Genomic DNA, 26,078 nt, shown 5'->3' on the forward strand with positions numbered 1-26,078 from the left:
AAACCCAAAGGTTATTCAATGCAATCATAGTTTTAAGGAATAAATTTTCAGATCCTCAAATTCCCTATATACATGATCTTAATAACACTTACATGAAAGTAAATCTTTACACATAAGATGTATTTTCTAACCCTACAAAAAAACAAGTCAAAAACAAAAACAAAAAAACCCAAGGCATAGCCATATCTTTTTTTAAAATTTAGTTTTACTTCCATTTATATTCCAGTATAGTTAACATACAGTGTTACATTCATTTTAGGTGTATAATATAGTGATTCAACAAAACTATACATTACTCAGTGCTCACCAGGAGAATCCGACTCTTAATCCCCTTGACCTATTTCACTATCTTCGCATCTACCTCGCTTCTGGTAACTACCCGTTTGTTCTCTACAGTTAAGAGTCTGCTTTTTGTTTTGTCTCTTTTGTTTTGTTTCCTATATTCCATATATCAATAAAATCATGTTATTTGCCTTTCTCTGACTTATTTCACTTAGCATTATGCCCTCTAGATCCATCCATGTTATTGCCAATGGCAAGATGTTGTTCTTTTTTATGGCTGAGTAATAGTCCTGTGTGTGTGTGTGTGTAAATGTGTGTTTATTCCACATATTCTTTATTCATCTATTAATGGACACTTAGGTTGTTCCATAATTTGGCTATTGCAAATAATGCTGCAATAAACATAGGGGTGCATATATCTTTTCGAATTAGTGTTTTTGTATTCTTTGAGTAAATACCCAGTAGTGGAATTACTGGATTGTATGGTAATTCTATTTTTAATTCTTGAGGAACCTCCATACTTTTTCCCCACAGTGGCTGCACCAGGGTTCCCACCATCGGTGCACTAGGATTCTTTTTTTTCCACATCCTTGTCAACACTTGTTGGTGTGTTTTTTATTTTAGCCATTCTGACAGGTATAAGGTGATATCTCATTGTAGTTTTTTCATTTCCCTGATGATGAATGATATTGAGCATTTTTTCATGTGTCTGTTGGCCATCTGTATGACTTCTTTGGGAAAATGTCTGTTCATGTCTTCAGTCCTTCTTTAAATTAGATTTGGTTTTTTTGTTTTTGTTTTTTGCTTGTTTTTGGTCTTATGTAAGTTCTTTACATATTTTGGATACTAACCCTTTATTGGACATGTCATTTGAAAATATCTTCTTCCGTTTAGTAGATTATCTTTTAGTTTTGTAGATGGTTTCCTTTGCTGTGTAGAAGCTTTTTATTTTAATGTAGTCCCAATAGTTTGTTTTTGCTTTTGTTTCCCTTGCCTGAGGCAACATAACTAGAAAGATGTTGCTAAGGCCAGTGTCAGAGAAGTTTACTGCCTGTGCTCTCTTCTAGAATTTTTAAGGTTTCAGGTCTCACATGTAGGTTTTTAATCCATTTTAAATTTATCTTTGCGTATTGTGTAAGAAAGTGGTGCAGTTTCATTCTTTTGCATGTAACCGTCCAGCTTTCCCAGCACCATTTGTTAAAGAGATTATTTTTTTTGCACTGCATGTCCTTGCCTCCTTTGTTGAAGATGAATCAACCATATAATTGCAGGTTTATATCTGGGCTCTGTATTCTGTTTCCTTGATTTTATGTGTCTATTTTCCTGTTGATACCACACTATATGGATTACTAAAGCTCTGTAGTATATCTTGATATCTGGGATTACGATATCATAATACCATAACTGGATTATGTTATCTCCAGTTTTGTTCTTTTTCAAGACTACTTTGGCTATTTGAAGATTTGTGTGGTTCCATATAAGTTTTCGGATTATTTATTCTAGTTCTGTGAAAAATGCTGTTGGTATTTTGACAGAGATTGTATTAAATCTGTAGACTGCTTTGGGTGGAATGGACATTTAAAAAAATGTTGGTTCTTCCAATCTATGAACATAGAATATCTTTCCATTTGTTTATGTCGTCTTCAATATCTTTGATCAATGCTTTATAATTTTCACAGTTCAGATCTTTCACTTCCTTGGTTAAGTTTACTTTTAGGTTCTTAATTATTTTTGGTGCAATTGTAAATGGGATGGTTTTATTTCTCTTTCTCCTACTTCATTATTAGTGTGTAGAAATGCAATGATTTTCTGTATATTGATTTTGTATCCTATGACCCTACCAAATTCATCTATTAGTTCTAATAGTTTTTTGGTGGAGTGTTTAGGGTTTTCTATACATACTATCACATCATCTGCAAATAGTCAAAGGTTTACCTCTTCCATACCAATGTGGATGCTTGTTATTTCTCCTTCTTGTTTGATGCCTGTGGCAGGACTCCTGGTACTATGTTGAATAAAGGTGGTAAGAGTGGATATCCTTGTCTTATTCCTGACTTTAGGGGGAAAGCTCTCAGCTTTGCACTAGTTAAGTATGATGTTAGCTATGTATTTTTCATAAATGGCCTTTATTCTGCTGAGTTATGTTCCCTCTAAACCTACTTTACTGGGTGTTTTTATCACGAATGTATACTGCACTTTGTCAAATGCTTTTTCTGCACCTACTGAAATGTTCATATAGTTTTTATCCTTTCTCTTCTTGATGTATCATCTTGTTGATTGATTTGTGAATGTTGAACCACCTGTTCATCCCAGGAATAAATTCCACTTGATCATAGTGAATGATTTTTTTAATGTACTATTGGATTTGGTTTGCTAATATTTTGGTGAGGAATTTTACATATATTTTCATCAGACATATTGGCCTGTAGCTCTCATTTTTGTAGTGTCTTTATCTGGTCCGGTATCAAGGTAATGTTGGCCTCACAGAATGAATTTGGAAGCTATTCCCCCTCTTCTACTTTTTGGAATAGTTTCAGAAGAATAGGTATTAACTCTTCTTTATATGTTTGGTATAATTTACCTGTGAAACCATCTGGTCCTAGATCTTTGTTTTTTGGGAGTTTTTTGATTACTGATTCCATTTCAATGCTGGTAATCAGTCTGTTCAAATTTTCTATTTCTTCCTTATTCAGTTTTGGGAGATTATAAGTTTCTATGAATTTATCCATTTTTTTAGGTTGTCCAACTTATTGACATAAAATTTTTCATAATATTCTCTTACAATCCTTTGTATTTCTGTGATGTTGAATGTTATTTCTCCTCTTTCATTTCTGATTTTGAGTCCTCTCTGTTTTGTTTTTTGTTTTTGTTCTTTTTGATGAGCCTGGCTAAATGTTTATCATTTTTTTTTAAGATTTTATTTGACAGAGATAGAGACAGCCAGCGAGAGAGGGAACAGAAGCAGGGGGAGTGGGAGAGGAAGAAGCAGGCTCCTAGTAGAGGAGCCCGACGTGGGGCTCGATCCCAGAACACCGGGATCACGCCCTGAGCCGAAGGCAAACGCTTAACCGCTGTGCCACCCAGGCGCCCCAAATGTTTATCATTTTTATCTTTTCAAAGAAATCAGCTCCTGGTTTCATTGGTCTGTTCTATTGCTTTTTTTAATTTCTATTTTATTTCTGTTCTAATCTTTATTATTTCCTTCCTTCTACTGGTTTTTATTGTTTTGGTTATTCTTCTTTTTCTAGCTCATTTAGGTGTAAGTTGAGGTTGTTTATATGACAATTTTCTTGTTTCTTGAGGCCCATATTGCCATAAAGTTCTCTCTTAGAACAGCTTCTGCTACATCCAAAACATTTTGGACCGTTGTGTTCTCATTTTCAATTGTCTCCATGTATTTTTGATTTCCTCTTTGATTTCTTGGTTGATCCATTCATTATTTAGTAGCATGTTATTGAACCTCACATATTTGTGTTCCTTCCAGATTTTTTCTTGTGGTTGATTTCTAGTTTCATAACATTGTGGTTGGAAAAGATGCCTGGTATGACTTCAGATTTTGTGTGTGTGTTTTTTTTTTAACTTGTGGAGACTTGTTTTGTGGCCTAACATATGATCTATTCTGGAGAATGTTCCAAGCGTGCTTGAAAAGAACATGTATTCTGCTGTTTTAGGATGGAATGCTCTATGTCGGTTAGATCCATCTGGTCCAAAGTGTCATTCAAAGCCATTGTTTTCTTGTTGATTTTCTGTTTGGATAATCCATCCACTGATGTAAGTGGGGTTTTAAAGCCCCTGCTATTATTATATTACTATTGATTATTTCCTTTATGTTTGTTATTAGATGATTTATGCATTTGGGTGCTCCCATGTTGGTTACATCAATATTTACAATAGTTACAACTTCTTGTTGGATTGTTTCTTTTATGATTATGTAGTGTCCTTCTTTGTCTCTTGTTACAGTCTTTGTTTTAAAGTCATTTTTATATGTTAATTTGAAAAAAACTCAATTTTGTCCAATATAAGTATTGCTACCCTGGCTTTCTTTTCACATCCATTTGCATGATATGCAAAAGCATGCAGGGGTGAGGTGTGCTGTTAGCTGGCTAGGTGGAGAGTGTTGCCCTGTTTTGGGTCCTGCAGGTGTCCTTGTATCTAGACTGGGTAGAGGGGGAGGGAAGTGGCACCGACTAGGTCTTTTATTCTTGGAGAAGTCTCCAAAAAATCCCTGCCCCTTCAGCACATGCTCTGAGATTAGTAAATAAATATTCAAACTGCTGCTTTTATGCTGTTTTCTGTGGGGCTGTTTGTTCAGCTGTCTTTCTAAGGGTGGGGACTCAGTTTCCTATCACCCTCAAGCTCTTCCAAAGCCAAGCCGCTAATTTTTAATATTCTAGCTAAGCCCCACTGATTGTAAGAACTTACAAAGTTAGACCCCTCTAGTTTTCAAACACAAATGTTATAGGGATTCGTCTTCCCAGTGTGGGTCTTCAATGCCTGGGGCACCTAGCTTAGTGGTCTGCTCCTCTCCTCTTTCCATACCACGTGTCTCACCTTCCTGCAGATAGTCCTGTGGCCCCTTTGGCTCTCAATTGTGTCTCTAGCCTTCCTACCTTCTTTGATATGGTATATTTTCTACATTTATCTGAGAGTCTGTTCTGCCAGTCTTTCGGTTGTTTTTCTGAGTTACTTATACTGATGGGGGTGTGGCTGTATCTGTGGGATGTGGTGAGCTTAGGATCCTCCTACTCCACCATCTTCCCTGGAAGTTGCCACATATCTTAATATAGTACATTGCTCTGGAGTGTGAAAAATGCTGAGGCACCAAACAAAAGGTGTAACTAAATTTTGGTTTGGGAAGATATCTATAAGGATTAATGAAGGGACTTCAAAATCATAGACCTTTGTTTCATGTAGTAAACATTTTTCTAAAAATAACATAGAATCAATCCATTGCATTGGAAATAGAATTAAAGACTTCCTTTTTTAGAGAAGTTTTAACTTCACAGCAAAAAATGAGAGGAAGGTACAGAGATATTCTATGTGCCCTCTGCCCTCACACATTAATAGCCTTCCCCATTATTAACTTCCCTCACCAGAGTGATTCATTTGCTGTAACTGATGAACCTACACTGACAAATGCTTCTAAATTTTATAGTATACACCAGGGTTCACTCTTGGTGATAAAAATTTCTGGGTGAATGTATAATGAAATAAATGCATCATTATAATATCATACAGAGGATTTTCCCTAAAAATTCTGTGTCCCACCTATTCATCCCACCTTTTCCCCTAAATTTTGGCAACTGCTGATCTATTCACTGTCTTCATAGTTTTTTCCTTTTTTAAATTGTCTCTATAATATGTAGACTTTTCATACGGGACTCTTTCACTTAATAATATGTATTTGCTTCCTCCATGTCTTTTATGGCTTGATAGCTCATTTTTATCTAGCACTGAATAATATCCCATTGCCTGGATATACTGCAGTTTATGAATCCTTTCACCTACTAAATGACTTCCAGGTTTTGGCACATTTGAATAAAGCTGCTCTAAACACCTGTATACACGTTTTTGTGTGAATGTGATTTTTCAAATCCTTTGCGTAAATACCAAGGAGTACAATTGCTGGATCATATAGTTAGAGTATATTTAGTTTTGTAAGAAATGACAAACTATCTTCCAATGTATCTGTACCGTTTTGCATTCCATCAGTAATAATGAGAGTCCCTATTCTTCCACATTCTGGCCAGTATTTGGTGTCATGAATGTTCCAGATTTGAGTCATTCTAATAGATGTGTAGTGGCATCTCATTATTGTGTAATTTGCATTTCTCTGATTATATGACATGCAGCATCTTTTCACGTGCTTATTTGACAATGCATATGTTCTTTGGTGAGGTGGTTATTAAGGTCAAGGGCACATCTTTCACTTCGGTGGTTATTCTCTTACTGTTGACTTTTAAGAGTTCTTTGTGTATTTTGGATAATAGTCCCAAAATAGTCTTTTGCAAATGTTTTCTCCCAGTCTGTCTTTTCATATCGCCCTCTTGACATTGTCTTTCACAGAGCAGAAGTTTTTTTGTTTTTGTTTTTGTTTTTTTAATTTTAATAAAGTCCAGCTTGCCATGGATAAGGCCTTTGGTATCACATCATATGGCAAAGTTCTTGCCATACCCAAAGCCGTCTAGGTTTTCTCTTATATTATCTTCTAGGAGATATCTTCTAGTAGTTTTATAGTTTTGCACTTTACATTTAGGTCTGTGATGCATTTGCAGTGAATTTTTGTGAATTCAAATTCTGTGTCTAGATTCAGTTTTTTGCATGTGGATGTTCAATTGTTCCAGCACTATGTGTTGAAAAGACTATCCTGATTCCATTGTATTCCCTTTGCTCCTTTGTGAGACATCAGCTGGCTATATTTATGTGAGTCTATTTTTGCACTCTGTATTCTGTCCCAGTGATCTCTCCATCTATTCTTTTACCAATACCACACTGTCTTGATTACTGTAGCTTTGTAGTCAGTCTTGAAGTTAAGTAGTGTCAGATCTTCAACTTTGTTATTTTCCTTCAATATTATGTTAGTCATTCTGGGTATATTGCCTCTTCATTAATTTTAGAATCAGTTGGTCAATATCCACAAAATAATTTTCTGGGATTCTGATAGGGAATGCACTGAATCTATAGATCAAATTGGGAAGAACTAACATCTTGATAATATCAGATCTTTCTGTTTATGATCATGGAATATCTCTCCATTTATTTCGTTCTTTAATAGCATTCAGTAGAGTTTAAGTGTTCCTTAGAGATCTTGTACATGTCTCAGATTTCTACATATATTTTTTTTTGATATTAATATATATATATATATATATATATATATATATATATATATTTTTAAAGACAGAGAGAGCACAGGTTTGGGGGAGGAACAGAAGGAGAGGAAGAGAAATCTCAGGCAGGCTCCATGCCCAGCACAGATCCTAACATGGGGCTCGACCTCATGACCCTGAGATCATGACCTGAGCTGAAATCACGAATAGGACACTTAACCAACTGAGCCACCCAGGTGCCCCAATGGTATTATGTTTTAAATTTCAAATTCCACTTATGCATTGCCATTATAGGGAAACTACTGACTCTTGTATATTAACCTTATATCCTGCAATCTTATTATAATTGCTTATTAGTTCCAGGATTTTTGTTGTTGATTCTTTTGTATTTTCTACATATATGATCATGCCGTCTGTAAACAAAGACACTTTTATTTCTTCCTTCCCAGTTTGCATACCTTGTGTTTCCTTTTCCTGCTATAACATTAGCTAGGAAGAAATAGAATTTTTTAATGAAAGAAAAATTACTAAAAGAGTAAGAAACTTAATGGTGAATTGCTATAGAAAGCTCCAAATTCACTGAATTATAACAATGATTTTAAAAGAAATCATTGTGACTTCTCTATTGCACTGAATAAAATCCATATCTTTATAATAGTTCATGAGTGCTTGCATGATCTGCCCACTGCCTCACATTTGTGATGTCCCTCATCCTTTGCAACTTTAATCCTCTCCCATATACCTCCAAGCGAAAACTTCCTCACATTTCCTCAAATGTGCCATGTATTTTCTGCCTCAGAGCCTTTGCACTTGCTGTTCTATCTCCCTGGTATTCTCTTTTCTCAGGATCATATGATTCATTCTCTTAAAAAGTTTTAGGTCTGTGCTCAAAAGTCACTTTATCAGACAAATATTCTGTGTTATTCTATATAAAATTATAATACCCAAACCTATTTGACACTTTCTATTTCTCCTAATATGCTTTATTAATTTTACTGCATATATCACATCCTGACATTATATTAGTAACCTTCGTAAGACTGAGTATCACATATGCCTATGAAAGTGAAAGCATAAAGTAGATCTTCAATGAGTATTTGTTAAATTAATAAATAAATGTTACTCCTCTCCTAAAAATCTTCCTCTCCTCATATTTCATCCATAATAAATAGGCTGTAGGGTAAAGTGGGGAGTATAGGTGAGGACTGACTTACCATTTTTATTATTGTCAGTCTACAGGATCCTATATAACCAGAGTCCTGACTAACTCTGCAATCTCTTTCCTCCAGTTCCCCAATATGGTTTCTTGATATTTCCTTTTTTTTTTTAAAAGATTTTATTTATTTATTTGACACAGAGAGAGGCAGCAAGAGAGGGAATACAAGCAGAGGGAGTGGGAGAGGGAGAAGCAGGCTTCCCACCGAGCAGGGAGCCTGATGCGGGGGCTGGATCCCAGCACCCTGGGATCATCCCCTGAGCAGAAGGCAGACAGTTAATGACTGAGCCACCCAGGCGCCCCTGGTTTCTTGACACTTCTTAAATTTGCCCAGCATATTCCCTCCTTAGGTACTTTGAATCAGCAGGTTCCTCTGTGTAGAAAGCTTTTTCTTCAGATATTCCTAGGATGCCTTCTTTGCCTCATTCAAGTTTCTACTAAAATGCCACTTATCACCTCTTTTTGTCCCAAACAGAGGACTTACTAGACTCCTGTATCCATCACCCTCTATCCCACAGCACTCCTCACTAACAGGCATTATATTACATATGTTTTATATCTGGATTTCCTTCCCTATTAGAATGCAAACTTCACAAAGACAGTGGCATTTATTTTTTCACTACTATATTCCCCAGCAATTAGAATTCCTTGTATACAGTAGCTTCTCGCCTAATATCTGATAAACAACTGAATGCCTAGCTCATAGGGTTGTTCTGGGAGGTAAATAATATAATATGTTGTATTATTAATGTAAAGCACTAGTCTAGCACCTAGCAATGTAGCAAACATTAATTCAATAATAACAGCAATACTCAAACAGTATTTACAATGTACAAATCACTTTCCTTTTTGCTCATTTAAGTTTTATAAAAACCCTATCATGTGAATAGTATTAGTCCCATTTAATAGATAAAGAAATTAAGACAGATTAACCTGTTCCAAATCTCAGTTAATAAGTGGCAACACTAGGAACTGAATTCAGATAACCTGACTCTAGAATCTATGCTTTTTAAGCATTCTCCAATAGCTTTCAATAATAGTTTACTTTTAATTATTAGTATTGCTATTAATACTATTACTAACACCATCTGCATTTTAAACAGAACCCCGTTTGTTTTTTATCTACACCTCTTTGAGAAAAATTAATCAGTATATTCAGAAATATGGAAATTTAAGAATTAGTGACAGTGAGAAGGACAGGGTTTCTTTTATCAGAGTTCACACTATAATCATCTTTGTATTTCCCCTATTATTATTATTACTAATTATTAATATCTGTCATCCATAGTAGAATGAACAATCAGTGGCCAGATATGTTATTAACAAAGCTATCTGGCGCTTAGTATAGAGTCAGTATGAAACAGGTGATCAGTAAATATTTATTGAAAAAAATTAATGCATGAATAAAAAGTTTGTAACCATAAAAAAAGTCCCTAAGTTAGTTGAAAATATTTCCAGGAATCTTCACTTAGTTTATTCTCTTAGTAATTCACAAAGAAGTTCTTTTCATTGTGCTATTTTAACATATAATGTTAAATTCAGCCATAATTACAATTGTGAAATAAATGAAAGAGGATAGAATTCTACTTAATTTGGCTGTTTATGGCCTAGAATGGCTGTGCTCAAATGTTTTGTTTGCTAAGGTACCATATACATCCAGTAGGAAACTTTTCCAAAATCTCCTTTTGAACAAAATTACTTGGGATAAAATGTGCTTTTCCCAGATCATATTTAATTGAGTATCATTTCAATACAATTCCAAAGGCCAACCCAAACTTAAGTATTTCTCTCCTCTGCCCATTTTAAACACCTCTTTATCTTCACACTGCTTTCACAGTGTTGGCTAATTCATTCATTCATTCCTTCATTTTTACTTGGTTCGTGCACTCTTCAAGCATTTTTCATTTAAACTTCACAAAACTGAGGGTTAAATAAAACCAGTAAAATCTATCTCAGAAAAGTTAAACCCAAGGTTATATGTGTGGTAAATAGTTGCACTACAGTTATATACCTATATTTCTTGAAACAAATTTCAGTGCTCTCTCTGCTATGTGACAGGCAAGTGTACTAAGCCCTAGTACTAAAGGAAAAATAGGGCACATTCTCTGTCTCAAGTAGCGTCACAAGCAGACCAAGGCTCATAAATTAATCCTTACTTCTTCTTTGCCCTTCAATTTCATTTTGATTACTCATTTCACAGCTTTTTTAATCCCTGGAAAATTTACCACAGACATCCTCAAATGCTCCCTACTATTCCTGGAAATATTTCTAAGAAGTATTTCCACACTTTATTATCAATGTTCAAAAATAGGCTGATGGAGATTCCTGAAGCTCATATTCTTTATTATCAAGTATATGACTTGCCTGTTTGATATCTCAATGCATCCATACTTTCAGCACCTGGATGAGGGCCCAAATCTTTGTTTCAAATGTGCTTTTCATATATCACCTATATACAGAATCTAAGTACACCAAAGGAAATTCAGACCATGGCTTTAAGGGTGACCACAACTGCTAGTGATAAAAATAAGCTATTTCTAAGAGGAAGGCTCCTTCAAATGGGTCTTTCTGAGGGGAAATAATGGTAATTTTTCAGTACATATACATTTTAAGTGCTCCTATGGACAAATGTTTAGTATCAGACAGAAGACTGCTTCTTTTATTAAAATGAACTCAGAGGAAAATGGTTGATATAGATGACATGTTTTTTAGTAGAAAGTAATGATGAGAAACTGGAGGTCTTAGGTTAAGCTGATGGGAATTCCAAGGCTCCCCTCACGGATGTTCTGAATGATGACTCCAAGGACTGAGAGAAAGTAAGAAATCATGGGGCGCCTGGGTGGCGGAGCGGTTAAGCGTCTGCCTTCGGCTCAGGGCGTGATCCCGGCGTTATGGGATCGAGCCCCACGTCAGGCTCCTCTGCTGTGAGCCTGCTTCTTCCTCTCCCACTCCCCCTGCTTGTGTTCCCTCTCTCGCTGGCTGTCTCTATCTCTGTCTTATAAATAAATAAAAAATCTTTAAAAAAAAAAATTAGTGGTTATNAAAAAAAAAATCTTTAAAAAAAAAAAAAAAAAAAAAAAAGAAAGTAAGAAATCATGGGAAGAGGTGATAGCAAGTACTGAAATTTAGGCCAATGCACATTGGGCATCACCCTCAGTGATCCAATACAAATAAAATCACACTGTGTTTTTAAAATGAAGAGTGAAATATAATATATAGCAAAGAGCTACAAAAAAATTAGCTATGTTCTGGTATGTTTTATTTTTTTTTTATTTTTTTTTAAAGATTTTATTTATTTATTTATTTATTTGACAGAGATAGAGACAGCCAGAGAGAGAGGGAACACAAGCAGGGGGAGTGGGAGAGGAAGAAGCAGGCTCACAGCGGAGGAGCCTGATGTGGGGCTCGATCCCATAATGCCGGGATCAGCCCTGAGCCGAAGGCAAACGCTTAACCACTGTGCCACCCAGGCGCCCCTGTTCTGGTATGTTTTAAAAAAGAAACACAAATGTAGCTGAATTTAAGTCACCTGTTCTTCAATAGAGACCACAGTCCTCACTATCAGAAAATAAAATTATTTTTAATCAGTACATCTGCTTATTTTATTTAAACAGTGGTGGAAGTGGAGATGGTCTAAATTTAACTCCTGTTAAAAGTCAGAAAGCAATGAAAAAAAACCTGAAGTTTAATAAGCCATCTACAGAGGCCCACTTAATCACAATTAAAATTGTAGGAATGAATATAAATAATTACACAGAAATTATGATCAGAGAAGAGATAAGAGATAGAGAAAGAGATAAATAGATAGATAAAGAGATAAATAGAAACCGAACTATACAGTTTACTTGCTGAGTAAAAGAATGAGAGTTTGAGGGGATTTTATAGATTCTTATTATAACAATTTTACAGATGAACATTTTTATTTCAGAAATGAACTAAGTTATATTATAGTCTAAATGTGTAATCAATGACTCAGAATGGGATATTAAAGGTATAGTCAGGGTGAACTGCAATTTACAAGACTATATAATATGTGGGGAGGTGGGCTTTATCAGTCAGAGTCCAATCAGGAGATAAAACCTACCAGTAATATGAAAAAGAAAAAGTTAACATAAAGAATTATTAATTGATAAAAAGGAATTAACTACTAAAACAGGGAACACAGGGAATAGTTCAGTGTTACAGAAGTAGTACCTACGAACACAGTTACTGCCTATGGAGCTGAGAGAGAATGAACAAAGCAGGCATGTATAAATTTAGGAAATCCTACCACCACCACCACGCCCCCCCCCCAACCACCAAGCCTAAGTCAGACATCTTTGGAGAGGTTGTGGCTACCACAGGAACTCTGGTGGAGACAGAAAGACTTGCTAGAGTGTACAGACCCCAGAGGGAGAATATTGCAGGCAGTCCTCTGATGTGGTCCCCCAGAGGGCAGAGGATCTTACCAAAAGTTATAGGCTATTAACTAAACCATGGGGTGAAAACTATCAAGATCCCTGGGCACCAATCTGCTAAGCGCCACATGAAAAACAGCACTCTGGAAAACGAAACAAAGCCCCTGCTGTTCTGGCTTTGTAGTATCCCTCCAATCTTTTAAATTGACAAAGTCTAACATCAAACGAACTTGCAGAGGAGAAATGTCTGTAGGATCCACCTCTGGTAAGTGTTTATGCTTACAGTCACAAATAATAATTTCTTGGTTATTTCTAAATTGGGTTAAACATTATATCATTTTGACGTCAAACTATTCGCTAATAAATATTAGTGAAATATTCACTAAGAAATCCTTTTGGTGGGATTGTTTACTAATTTAACTTTTTTTCAACTATAGATAAAGCATGTAAATTTTAAGTATGCAACTCAACATGTTTCTTACAAGTACACGCACTCCAGTAGCTACCACGCAAGACAAGATAAAGTCCATGACTAGCACTCTGGAAGGCTCATTCCTGCTCTCGCTGAGTAGTAATCATTTACATTTACGTGCTCCCTTGAAAACCTTTACTCGATTTTTTACATGTTTGTTTTTGTTGTTGTTGTTGTTTTTTAAGATTTTATTTATTTATTTGACAGAGATAGAGACAGCCAGCGAGAGAGGGAACACAAGCAGGGGGAGTGGGAGAGGAAGAAGCAGGCTCATAGCAGAGGAGCCTGATGTGGGGCTCGATCCCATAACGCCGGGATCACGCCCTGAGCCAAAGGCAGACGCTTAACCGCTGTGCCACCCAGGCGCCCCTACATGTTTAGTATAACTATCAGGAAAGGCAAAGAAAAATAATGCATCCTTTTGTATTGGAGACTAAGCGTGCCAGAAGCTACTTTTAATTTAAGACCTATTTAATTTTGTCATTCTACATTTCTTTCTAAAGATGTCAAGGCCCTCTACAGAAATTATTGTGCTATTCTTCTTTTTCTGTAAGTGGATGATAATTAGCAATTCATTTCTCATTATTCCAGAGAAAAGGGAATGAAATATAGATAACATAAGAGACTCAATATCCTTCTGTTCTTTTGTACAGGAAGAGAAATCAAATTCAAGTTTTTGAGAATAAATTCTTTTCCACATCCTTCATGTGAGAAAATTCTACATTTATGCAAACCAAACAAATAACAACAAAACAACAACAAAACCCTAAAAGTAATTTGGGCTACTAAAGAAACAGTTTACATACATGTAAAAATAAAAAGTATATATTATTTCTTCAAAACTGATAGCATTTAATATATAAACAAATGTGGAATGCATTTTTAATTTATTATTTTATGGTGAGTAGTGAAAGGAAAGTAACACATTAAGTAGGAAAAGAGGGCTTTTATTCTTATTATATTTTAGGACAACATTAGAATTTTAGAAGTTATCAAACTTCTCAGTTAAACAAATTTGACTAATTGATCAGTGTGATCTCAGTAACCCAAGAGGCTCAAGAAATTTGATAGAAGTTTTTCTTATTCCTGTGTGCTTCTAGATTTCTGAAAATCCATTTTAATAGTTTATATTATCACATAAAATTTAAAAGTCAGCTATCATATTGAAGGTTGACACATTCAACTACTAATTTATTTTTTTCCTATAAGCTTTCCCTCACAAGTCAAAAGTCTTTGAACTTAGATTAGACTTCATAGCCTGAAGCCAGTGAGTGTTTTTCCAGAAGGTTTTCAGATTTTTTTAATGCCTGCCTCCCCTGGATTTGGTTCAAAATTTTCTAATGGGAAGCATACTTTAAACAGCCTTGATTCCATGTATTTAATATATTATTTTACTTTATTGCTCTTCCTTAACTGAGAGCACTTAACAATCAACATATTTTTAAAAGTTTTATATTTGGTAATATTTTTGTTGGTTCTTTGTTTCCTGTTATAATGGGCTTTTAAAGATTAAGCGAATTTGCAGATTTCCCAGACAAACACGTCTGTACAGGACAGTGTGATATTAGAAGGCTCCTGAAATTAAGTAATGCAATGTAAATGCTTTCTGCATTACCCATTTGCTGCATAGAAAATGAGGAAGCTTGCCAATAGGTTTATTTTATGGAGAAAACTACTATTTTGAAATAAAATACAAAGTTTACTACATGACCATATTTTATTCCTAGTCATGTTCAATTTGGGAGTATCCTCTTGCATTTATACTCAAGGAAATGATGTCAGGGGCTGACCTATTATTTTCCAAGACAAAGGTTATCACACACAAAATAAGTAACTTTTTCTAGTTTCTATGTTCCCTTTAAATTGTTTTAACAAGTTAATATCTTTATAGTTCCATTATATGTACATGTTTAAAGTACTCAACAAAAATAATGCTGCGTTTAAAATTTTGCTGCCTTAAGCCTAATGTTTGCCTGCGTTGCTCCAATTTCCTTGACCCTTGCTTGGGAAGAATGTTTGGTCACTGTACTCCTACACACATTGCTCAGTTATTCACCCTGATCTCAGGTCTCTTCTTGCCATCTCCCATGCACTTTTTATTATTATTCCAGGTTTCGTCCTCTTCCTTCCTTCCTCCCCACCCACTCAACTCAACCACCCACTGAAATGCTCAGTTCTACTCTTCTGGAGGTTTTCAAAATTAGCACTTTCCCTATTTTCTTCAGAAATGCTTTTGCATGCCTTCTTCCTCCATAGAGACCACTTGCTCACCTTACCTTTACAATCGTTGTCTAACCTCTACTTAGCCCTACAGAGGTTTAGACTGTTTCCCGTTCTTGCATTTCTCTTTTCATAACAAAACATTTCTTTGGAAAGTATAGCCAAGAATCCCAAAAAGCAAATTCAGTGAACCAGTGCAGTAAGAGGACTTTGTATTAGATGAGAAATTCTGCAAAACTAAGGTAACACTGAAATGCATTACGGTTAGTGCCTAGATGATTGCATTTTCATTTGCAATGTGGAATTACTGCCAAGAACTTGAATTAAGCTTATGTATGACAGCACTCATTACCTAGGATTCCAGAGCTCTTCTGAATGACCACTGATAATTGTAATGTGAAGTCTAATATTATGTGCGAGAGTCTGTAGACTCTACCAAGCATGTCATAATAAGAAAAATGGAAGGCAGTGTATTACAGAGTAATGCTACACCCATCACTTCCTCAACGTTTTTACAAGTTAGATACAAAAGGTGTGAAAAATATATCTCTAATAATTTCACTTTTTTTCAAAAATGACCAGATTATTTCCATTTAAATTTCAAACTAAACTTTCATCATTAACCTTTATATGTATAAAATAAGCCATGTTATTCGTTTATTCATTCATTCAATACTTACTGAATACCCGCTTTGAGCAAAACACAATTCAACATAAATTATCAATAAAACCTTGATTTGCAACTTACCATGTGCCATGCGATGGAACCAGTAGTAGCCAAAATCAACTCCTAAGAAAGTTAAATACCAAGTCCATGGAGAATGCCAAGGCAAACTGATGAGCCTGTAGTTCTCCCAGATATAAATGTAAGTGGTTAGTTCAATGCTCCTAGAAAACAAGCTGGAAAAATAAAATTCACAGACAGCGATTATACCACATTTTAAATGTTAAATTATGCTAAAACATTTTAGGTAACATTTAAAAATTAGGGTATTCATATATAAAAATAAAATTCTTTGTCTTCTTTTTTTCTCACTGTTCTATCATACCTTTTAAAAGGCTCAGTTTCACATGGTGTTTCCTTTTTCCTCATAGTTATCATGGATGCCAGCTATTTACACTCTCAATTTCATGGAATTTAGGATGCCATTCCTTTTTTAATGTCTCTTAAAATACCTCCATGGAACCCATACAACATAAATATAACAAAACTACAACTTACTTTCTGTAACTTTCATTTCCAAATCTTAATGAAGAATACAATAAGGGTGATTTTAAAGGAAGTATAAAGGTATAAAGTTTAAAGGGAACTGCAGAAATGCCTACTGCCTTAAAATGTTAATCCCATAAAACTTGCCTTTAGATTAAATCTGCTTCTGGCTGACTATTCTCTTTATTTCTCTCTATTCCCTCCTTCTCTCTTTTGCACACACACATATACACATACTTTAATGTTTTTAGATGTTATAGTTAGGATCACAAATTGGATTCTAATAGCATTTCAATAATTCTTGTAATAATATAAATTACAACTCTCAAGATATAAGGGAATAATGTTTTCCTAGAAATAAAGTATAAAAACCTAGTTATCACAATAGGTATCACATTACACCAGAGTCCTATTTTTTTAAAAAAGATTTTATTTATTTATTTGTCAGAAAGAGAGAGAGTACAAGCAGGGGAAGCTGCAGGCAGAAGGAGAAGCAGGCTCCCTGCTGAGCAAGGAGCCCAATGTGGGACTCAATCCCAGGACCCTGGAATAATGACCTGAGCAAGAGGCAGATGCTTAACCAACTGAGCCACCCAGGCATCCCTCAGGGTGCTACTGTTGAGAAGACAAGAAACAACAGGTGTTGGCGAGGATATGGAGAAAAGGGAACCTTCGTGTACTGTTGGCAGGAATGTAAATTGGTGCAGCCACTATAAAGAACAGTATGGAGTTTCCTCAAAAAATTAAAAATAGAAATGCCATAATGATCTAGTAAGTCCACTGCTGGGTACTCACCAAAGAAAACAAAAACACGAATCTGAAAAGATATACGTATTCCTTTGTTTATTGCAGCTTTACTTTCAATAGACAAGATACAGAAACAACCCAAGTGTCCATCAACAGATGAAAGGATAAACATGAAATAGTAAATATGGGCACCTGGGTGGCTCAGTTGGTTGAGCGTCTGCCTTCACCTGAGGTCATAATCCCAGGGTCCTGGAACTGAGCCCACTGGGCTCCCTGCTTAATGGGTAGTTTGGTTCTCCCTCTCCCTCCACCTCTCCCCACCCCATTTGTGCTCTTTCTCTTTCTTGCTCTGCTCTCTCTCTCAAATAAATAAAATATTTTTTAAAAAAGATGCGGTAAATATATACAATGGAATATTACAACACCTTAAAAAGAATGAGATCTTGCCGTTTGGAACAACACAGATGGACCTAGAGGGGACAATGCTTAATGAAATAGATTAGATAGGGAAAGACAAATACTACATGATTTCACTTACATGTGGAATCTAAAAAACAAAATAAACAAACAAAAACAAAAAAAGATTCATAAACACAGAAAACAAACTAGTGGTTGCCAGCAGCGGTGGTTGGGGGAATGGGTGAAATAGTTGAAGGGTATTGAGAGGTACAAACTTCTAGTTATAAATAAGTCAGAGGGATGAACATTACAGTATAGGAAATACAGTCAATAATACTGTAATAACTGTGTATGGAGACAGATGGTAACTACACTTATCACGGTGAGTACTGCAAAATGTATACAACTACAGAATCACTAGATTCTGTATGTCAACTAGACATCTATTTTAAAACAATTTTTTAGGGGTGCCTGGGTGGCTCAGTTGGTTAAGCGTCTGCCTTCAGCTCAGGTCATGATCCCAAAGTCCTGGGATTGAGCCCCACGTTGGGCTCCTTCCTCAGAGGGGTCTGCTTCTCCCTCTCTCTCTGCCTCTCCCCATCGCTCATGCTTTCTCTCATGCACTTGCTCTCAAATAAATTAAACCTTAAAAAAAATTTTTTTTTCAAAAACTAGTTAAAAGAAACAATTGTTTTTAAAACCCAGACACCAGAATATGTCTTGCCACCTATGCTACCTTGTTTCTATACATTATTTCAAGAACTTTCCAAAAAATACATCATATACTTCAATTTTATTAAGTATAGCACTTTTTCTTGAAATTATCTGTGATCAAATTTAAGTTGAAACTAAAGATAATAATTCCTTTATCACTTCTATAAATTTGGCTGAGTGAACTTTTTCTTTTATATTTATCATTAACATGTAAAATAATTATTCTATTTAATAAAGATTCATTTGCAAACCACGAACAAACGAGGAAATTGTTAGACATTCTAATTTTAAATAAAAGCTGAATAAGAAGCTCAAATTAGTATATTATTAAAATTCACCATTTTAATAGTATTTCTCTCTACACAGTGAGCATCTGGAATTAGCATGTAACTGAGTCTTTTGAAGATAGGGGCCTTTAATTTTAATCTACTTTTGATCTTATGATATGACTGTAACTATGATTTTATAATGTTAAAATTGTCTCCTATTTTGAATGCTTCAAGTTATTAATCTGTAACATAAAACACCAGGTTACTTCACAACAGCATTAATACAAATAATGAATAGAAATGTCAAATGCCTACATTTTTGAAAAGGACTGTACGTTATCAGATTTTAAAACCCAATTTTCAATTTGATATTATTGTTATTTCTTAAACTGGCCCCTCTATGTGGATGGCAAGGAGAAACCAAGGAAAGAGGCAAACTACTCCAGAATGGTGGGTGGTAGTTTTAATAAGCAAAGAAACTTACATAGAAAGCTTGTCTTGGGCATCCTCAAGATAAGTTGATCTCTGTATCCGCCTGCTAGTCACATACTCAGTCCAGATGATCTCAACACCTTACTCTCTGAAGGCTTCATCCTTAAAAACAGCTGCTAGTATGGGAACAGCAGCAGAATATACATTCCAAGGGGGAAAGGTACGGAGACTCTGATTGCCTGAGTCCAGTTAGAGGGTCATCCAGTGGATACATCCTCTCAATGATCTTCTCCAACAATTATATAGAAAGAGCAGTTTTGTCCTTGAGTGTAAAGGAAACTGCCTATGCAGAACTCCTGTCACAACCCAGGCCATGCCCTGGATATTTCAGAATCCCTATCAAAATGGCTCTGAGCTCCTTGTAGGACCTGCATGGGCCTCTTTCCTGGTCCAGTCCTCCAGAAAGCCAACCTATGCAGTGTGTAAACTACTAGACATGACAAGGCAATCCAGAGTGACTGTTTTTAGATATACAGACAGAACTAGGACAAGCATTCTGGGATATTCACATACAAGTGTTTGAGGTCTGTCATAAGATAGAACAGGCTGTGGGCCAGGGGTCCCTACACTGTTCTGGAACTCCTAGGAATCCAAGAACTCAAAATGTAAAACCTGTCATCCAATCTGTTATCCATGTTATTTATTATTTTGTTCATGGCAAATTATGCTCAGAGACTGTCTTTGCTAATTATTTAAGGCAGATTTACTGTGGATATTATAATTTATAATAATAACATTTCACAAGCCAGTAGCATACAGTATCATGCCTCTTAATAAGTCAATAAAGAAATAAAAACTCCAAACCAGTGACAGATTAATTACACTATTGTTTTAGGCAAAGAGGAGATGGAAGAAATAAAGTCCAGATTTAGTGAAACCTTTCTATGGGATGGTTCTTGGAAGAATTAGCTGAGCCAACCAAGAGCTGATGTCTAGCTGCCAGCACAAATTGAAAGTCCCTGTTGCTAGAGCACAGGGCTGGCAGAACAAAGGCACCAGTGTTGGTGGGCAAGATGACTTCTTTCATGGGGCCGCTGCACAGTTTCCACCACTGCCAGCAAAGAGTAGCCTTGCCATGGCAGGCGTTAATGTCCCACGGTCTTCAGTGAGCAATTTAGGTCAGCAAGAAGTAGCCTTGCCCAGGCTGAATGTTTTCTTTAAGTCCTCACAAATTCTCGATATTTTAAGTTTAAATGTCCATTATATTATATATTTATATTGAAAGCACTCAGCAGTACAGCAATTATGATGACATTGTCCTGACAAGGCTTCCTATATGTAAAGAAATTTACTCTTAGATCAAAGCAACTTCACTTGAGCCTTAATAAAGCAGATCTTCAATCATGACAAACTAATACACAACATTTATCAAGGTGGAGGACAGAACAAATTTTACCTTTTATTTTTTTAAAAGATTTCATTTATTTATTTGACAGAGCACAAGCAGGGGGAGTGGCAGGCAGAGGGAGAGGGAGAAGCAGGCTCCCCACTGAGCAGCACGCCTGCCTGATGTGGGACTCAATCCCAGGACCCCAGGATCATGACCTGAGCTGAAAGCAGACGCTTAACCAAGTGAGCCACCCAGGCGCCCCAGCAACAAATTTTATCTTAAAGTATGTGAGCTTGGTTGGCAACTTTTATATATTTAGGCAAGGGCTTCTTAACAGTGTCACTGCTGACATTTACTCAAGATAGTTCTTTGTTGCTGGTGACTGTTCCATGGAAACAGTTACTCAAATTATGAAATCTTAAAATTGCTCCCTTGTATCCATTAATAGAGGACTAACCATATAAAATTCAACTTTTAGGTAAAGAAATGTGAATAATATCAATTTTGTTTGGTTCAATCTAACAATTAAAAAAAAATAGGGATTCTACACCTTAGTATTATTCCCATTTGGGCCATATAAGTCTTTGTTGTGAGGGCCTGTCCTATGAATTGTAGAATGTCTAGTAGCATCCCTGGGTCTCTAATTTTTTTTTAAGATTTATTTATTTATTTTTGAGAGAGAGAAGTAGAGAGAAAGAGAGAAGGAGAGTGGGGAGGGCCAGAGGGAGAGGGAGAGAGAGAATTCCAAGCAGAGTCCTCACTGAGCATGGAACCCAGTGCAGGGCTCAATCCCACGACCTGAGATTATGACCTGAGCCGAAACCAGCAGTCAGATGCTTAACTGACTGAGCCACCCAGGTGCACCCCTGAATCTCTATTTACTAGGTACTGGTAGCACAGCCCTGCAACCCAGTTATGACAACCAAATGTCCAAATATCTCTTGACGGTCAAAATTGCCCCACTCAATAACCCTAAAAAAGACTGATCGAGAAAGAAAAAAAGTTAAAACTAAGCAACAGAAAGTTGAAATAATCTATAGCTTTTTACATAAGCTTTAGTACCTGCTGTTAAAGCAGATTATGGATTCACTGAATCATTCGATAAATTCAAGTTAAGAGACTGCGAGGTGCCAGGTGCAACACGAGACTGGGAGGACACACTGGTGAACAAGGCAATCATAATCACCTCTCTCATCAATGTTCCATCCATTCAGAATCTTTTTTTAAAAGGTGCTATCTCCTTTGTCAGTTCCATGGATAATTGAAATAGGCCTTAAAGATACTAAGACTTCAATAAAAGAAAGAGGGTCCCTGGAAAACTTCCACTTACAAAACAAAGAGAACCTGCCTGCAATTGAAATACTCTTTTATTTCCTGTACAGGTGCCAGGTCTTGAGCAGACACCCAATTTATTACTCTGTCAACTTATTTATTAGGGTTGACACAAATCGAGCTGAAATATGCCTGACATACTACAGTCAAGACTTTTTTTTTCACACTTTAGCAAGAAGCCAAACCTTCCCCAAAGCAAAGGGAAAGAGGGGAAAAGCTGTGGGAGTTAAATTCCCTGCTTTCTATCAGCAAGATGAATATGATCCTCTTCCATCATAAATGGGAAAAAACAGCCATGGAGTGCCCACAACTAAAAACAATTCAGCGAGGGGATACAGCTGGGAAATGATTATCAAGCTCTGGAAGGCCCTTGATTGCAGGAAATAGCACCTACATTTTCAAAACTGTTCCCACCAGACCCTGAATCATAAACCAAAGCTCCTTCCTCTTTTTCTTCCCAATTCCTCCGTCCTCTCCCAGCCCTGACCCCCAGCATATGACTCTGCACTGTGGAATTCAGACTTCAACTCTCTTAACTCCACCCTGCGGGAAGACACATATGTAATATGTATGAATGTAGTGAGCTTACTTTATCATGTGGAGATGAAATTTTGGGAGGCAGAGGGGCATTGTATAACCAAATACTAGACACTTTTTACTCAATAACTTTGAATGCAAGATGAAGAAAGTGTTCTAAGTATAAGGAGACATGAGAATCCTCTAATCAACAACCTGCATTTATAGAGGCTTTCCTCCCATTGTCTTTTTTCTTCATAATTTCTCCCCAAATAGTTACTTTCTCTTGCATCTGAGGTATGTCTTTGGTAAATGAAAGGCAGCACTTTTTATAACATTCCTCTCAAAACTAGAAAATTGTCCTATCAATGTTTAGTTGCTGTACAATCTCGTGACGTACTGAATTGCTATTCCCAGACTTGTTGTGAATTTTTTAAAAAGATGAAGTTAATTTATAAAGTTGAGACTTAAAAATGATCAGTGCATTGGAATAAATATTCACTGGAGATTGAGAATTACAAAGCTATCAGTTCTCAAAGTCATCTCAGTTTGAATGTGCCCATCGCCAAAAGCAGAAAGGTAACATTGGACACACTGTCCACCCTCAGCATCTCAGGGCTAATTTAAGATGTGAGAAAATTAGGCTAAACGGACCCTAAAATGCTCTAACTCTCAAATACTCCCATGCTCTAATCGTTCATCAAGTGACATCTTATGTAATGCCCTCATTCTAAACTTAAAATTTCAAAAAGACTTTCAAAGTGGAATTTTGTACTCAGTACTCACAGATATCTGCCAATTTATACTATTTCATCACTGTCATTAGAGCTGTGTGTACTGTCTGATTTGGCCAGATAATGCAAAACAGAAGAAAATCAATAGGACATTTTTGTTTCTAATAATCCTCTCTTATAAATCAGAAAATAAACCAATATTTGAATGGGATCGTTCTAAATATCCTTACAAGCTTCCGGAAGTTATCAATGAATATAGTTGGACTATTACACACTGATTTTTTCAAGAAATTTTGTTGCTTATTTATTTCAAAATTTCTTAAACTTAGTCCAGGAATTTGTCCTATCTGTAAAGCTACTGCCACTTTTGCTCCATCTAGTGGAATATTGATTTTTGTTCAGTATTAACAGAATACGTAATACAATCTCTACCTCCTACAGACAGATGACATCTGTACTGTTATTTCTTACTGTGAAATGACATTACACTGATGAAGCAATCACTTAATTTCTTTTTATAACAACCACAACACCCACAGACCTTTATAAACAGAGCATGGTAAATTTGGAAGAAGCAAATTTGCTACATTCTTTTCTTTTCAAGAAGTAAATTACTTGAAGCAATTCCATTTCTCTATTGAATAAGTACAAGGAAGCTTGCTTGCCTCCTTAGGGAAGGTTAGTCTAATATCAATCTCTGAAGTATCACAATTAACAACAAAGTCTATTTATAAAGTTTGAGGTAAAAGTTAGGAGGGAATGAAGTATTCTCCCTAGCAAATATAATTAACAAACCAGCAAGTTTTAAAAATGTATTTTCTTCACCTGGAGTGTTAATAAAAAGTCACATTAATAAAAATATATTAATATGCACAATAAGATATCATGATTAAAATTATAGAAATGCATTGATCTCTTATTTTGGATAATGAATAACTATTATTAAAGTCCTCATCCAAAATGACAGACACTGATTTGTTTGTCAGTAGTCTGACATCACCAAAAGCAGTACTGCCTCTGGTATTATGGTCTAGTATAAAAACCCAGTATACAATTTTCCTTTATTCTCCAATCCCACCCCAAGGAGTCAAAGTATTTTAAAGAAGTTTAATTTCCTCCTCTTTAATTTTTTTTTTTAATGAATTGAAACTTTCTTGTCAGGAATGGAAAATTCCATGGCAGTCATGGCCAGTAAAATGGTGCATATGTATGGTTGAACATTGTGGAGCTAGCTCCATAGTAAAAATTGGCAATGACCCATATGTATTAAAAGTGGAGTGTCCCCAACTTATTTGAAAATTTACCTACTTAAATTATCCCTCAACCTATTGCAATTTGATTTATAATCTGCTGTTTCAACAGACTAAATGAACCCATTAAAAACATACTGTAGATATTTATATCGGGAATAAAATTTCTCTGGGGAGGATGCAATTTATGGAAGCAGAAACATTGGAAGGAAGTAACAAATTGAGGTCCTGGTTTTCTAATGAAGAATTGGAAATTGAGTTCTGTTTAAATAAGCAGGAAAAAAAAAGAGATGTGATTATTTTTCACTCATTAGCATTTAAGTCAGTAGCAGGATATTTCACAAATTTTAGATAGATTTTTTTTAAAGTAGATTTAGTAAGTATTTGGTTAAGTTTAATTTTTATAGTCACATATGCAAGTAATTGATAGGCAGATTATCTACATATGCTACAATGTATTTAACTATGATAAATAAAAATATCTGCCTGTAACTTCAGAACTAAATTCTAATGAGGAAGAGTCCGCCTACTAGATTCCAGAAGAGCAAAACAGATGCAGGTCTGCCCAGAATCTGGTTCTTAGGACAGATGGACTTTTATTACACGTCACGGTCTGTATGACAGGCTTATAAACAAGATATAATCTTGTCTATGATTAATATTTTCCCTTACATAAATATTTGAAAGACACAATATGTATCTTTCTATCAATATGCTAAGTATGCTACTAACCTTCAAGATACTTTGAATTTTATGTAATAATGAAACTGAGATCCTCAAACAAACATTGTTTTTCCTCAAAGTCTGCATACAGCATTTCCATTACATGAATGGCAAAGTGGAAAAATATGTTCATGGTTTCACTTTGATTTCCACAACTTCTTTTGTCAGAGGCCACATGCCTACTTGGAATTATTATCCAAAGTATAATTCCTCACAAGCAGATTAACAAATGGTATAGTACCATTTTTCTCACAATTCTATATTTTAAGGATGTGGCAAAGCCCCTGTTGCTGTTGTAGAAAATGAAATTAGTCCCTTGGAGAGGATATGATCAAGGCCGTGCTATTCTAAACTTCAGCTGTTAATGATTTGCACGATGATTCCCCTTGATGCTGAAATATTGTTTTAAGAGTTTCTGTTAAATCCCCCTTCCTGTCTTTCACTGAAAGGGGATTGAGTGCAGTGGATCCCACGGATCAGCTTTCCTTCTCTGTGCGTGCGCGCCTGGGGGGGGGGGCTGCTTAACAGGAACAAAATAAATGAAAATATTTTTAAATTTATTTTTCAGATAATCTGCTTTGTTGAAATGTTTCAGGTAAAAGTTTATAAAACATAAAATCCTTGCAAAACTTACAAAATTATCCATATTTCATAATTTAGAATTGCTGGCCACACCTACAAGAACAACAACAACAAGCAATTTGCTGTTCCTGTTCAAAATACAACTATGGAAAAATATGCCCCACATTCAAGTTCACAACTTCTTTCAAAGGACACCAGGGTGAACAGCTTGTGTCAGCTTAAGGAGTGTTGGGGAGTGGGCTGTGAAGGAAAGGACTGCATGTTCCATTCCTGAAGGACTGCTTTGTTTTGGTCTTTTGCTTTCTCTCCCTCTCCCTCTCTCCTTCCCTCTCTTCTCTCTTTCTTTCTCTCCCTCTCTCTCTC

The 26,078-nt window shown here is 35.8% G+C and overlaps 1 protein-coding gene across 2 annotated transcripts in view; it reads right to left on the reverse strand.

The window, feature by feature from the left end:
• The window catches only part of AGMO (alkylglycerol monooxygenase), a 346,489-nt gene that overhangs the window by 316,310 nt on the left and 4,101 nt on the right, over positions 1 to 26,078 (reverse strand). For both annotated transcript variants that reach the window (XM_034668583.1, XM_034668580.1), the window contains exon 3: positions 16,166 to 16,317. In XM_034668583.1, coding sequence (XP_034524474.1) covers positions 16,166 to 16,317 — 152 coding nt within the window. The remainder of the gene's footprint in view (positions 1 to 16,165; positions 16,318 to 26,078) is intronic.

Source organism: Ailuropoda melanoleuca, chromosome 1 (assembly GCF_002007445.2).
Source record: "Ailuropoda melanoleuca isolate Jingjing chromosome 1, ASM200744v2, whole genome shotgun sequence".
NCBI classification, from domain to species: domain Eukaryota; kingdom Metazoa; phylum Chordata; class Mammalia; order Carnivora; family Ursidae; genus Ailuropoda; species Ailuropoda melanoleuca.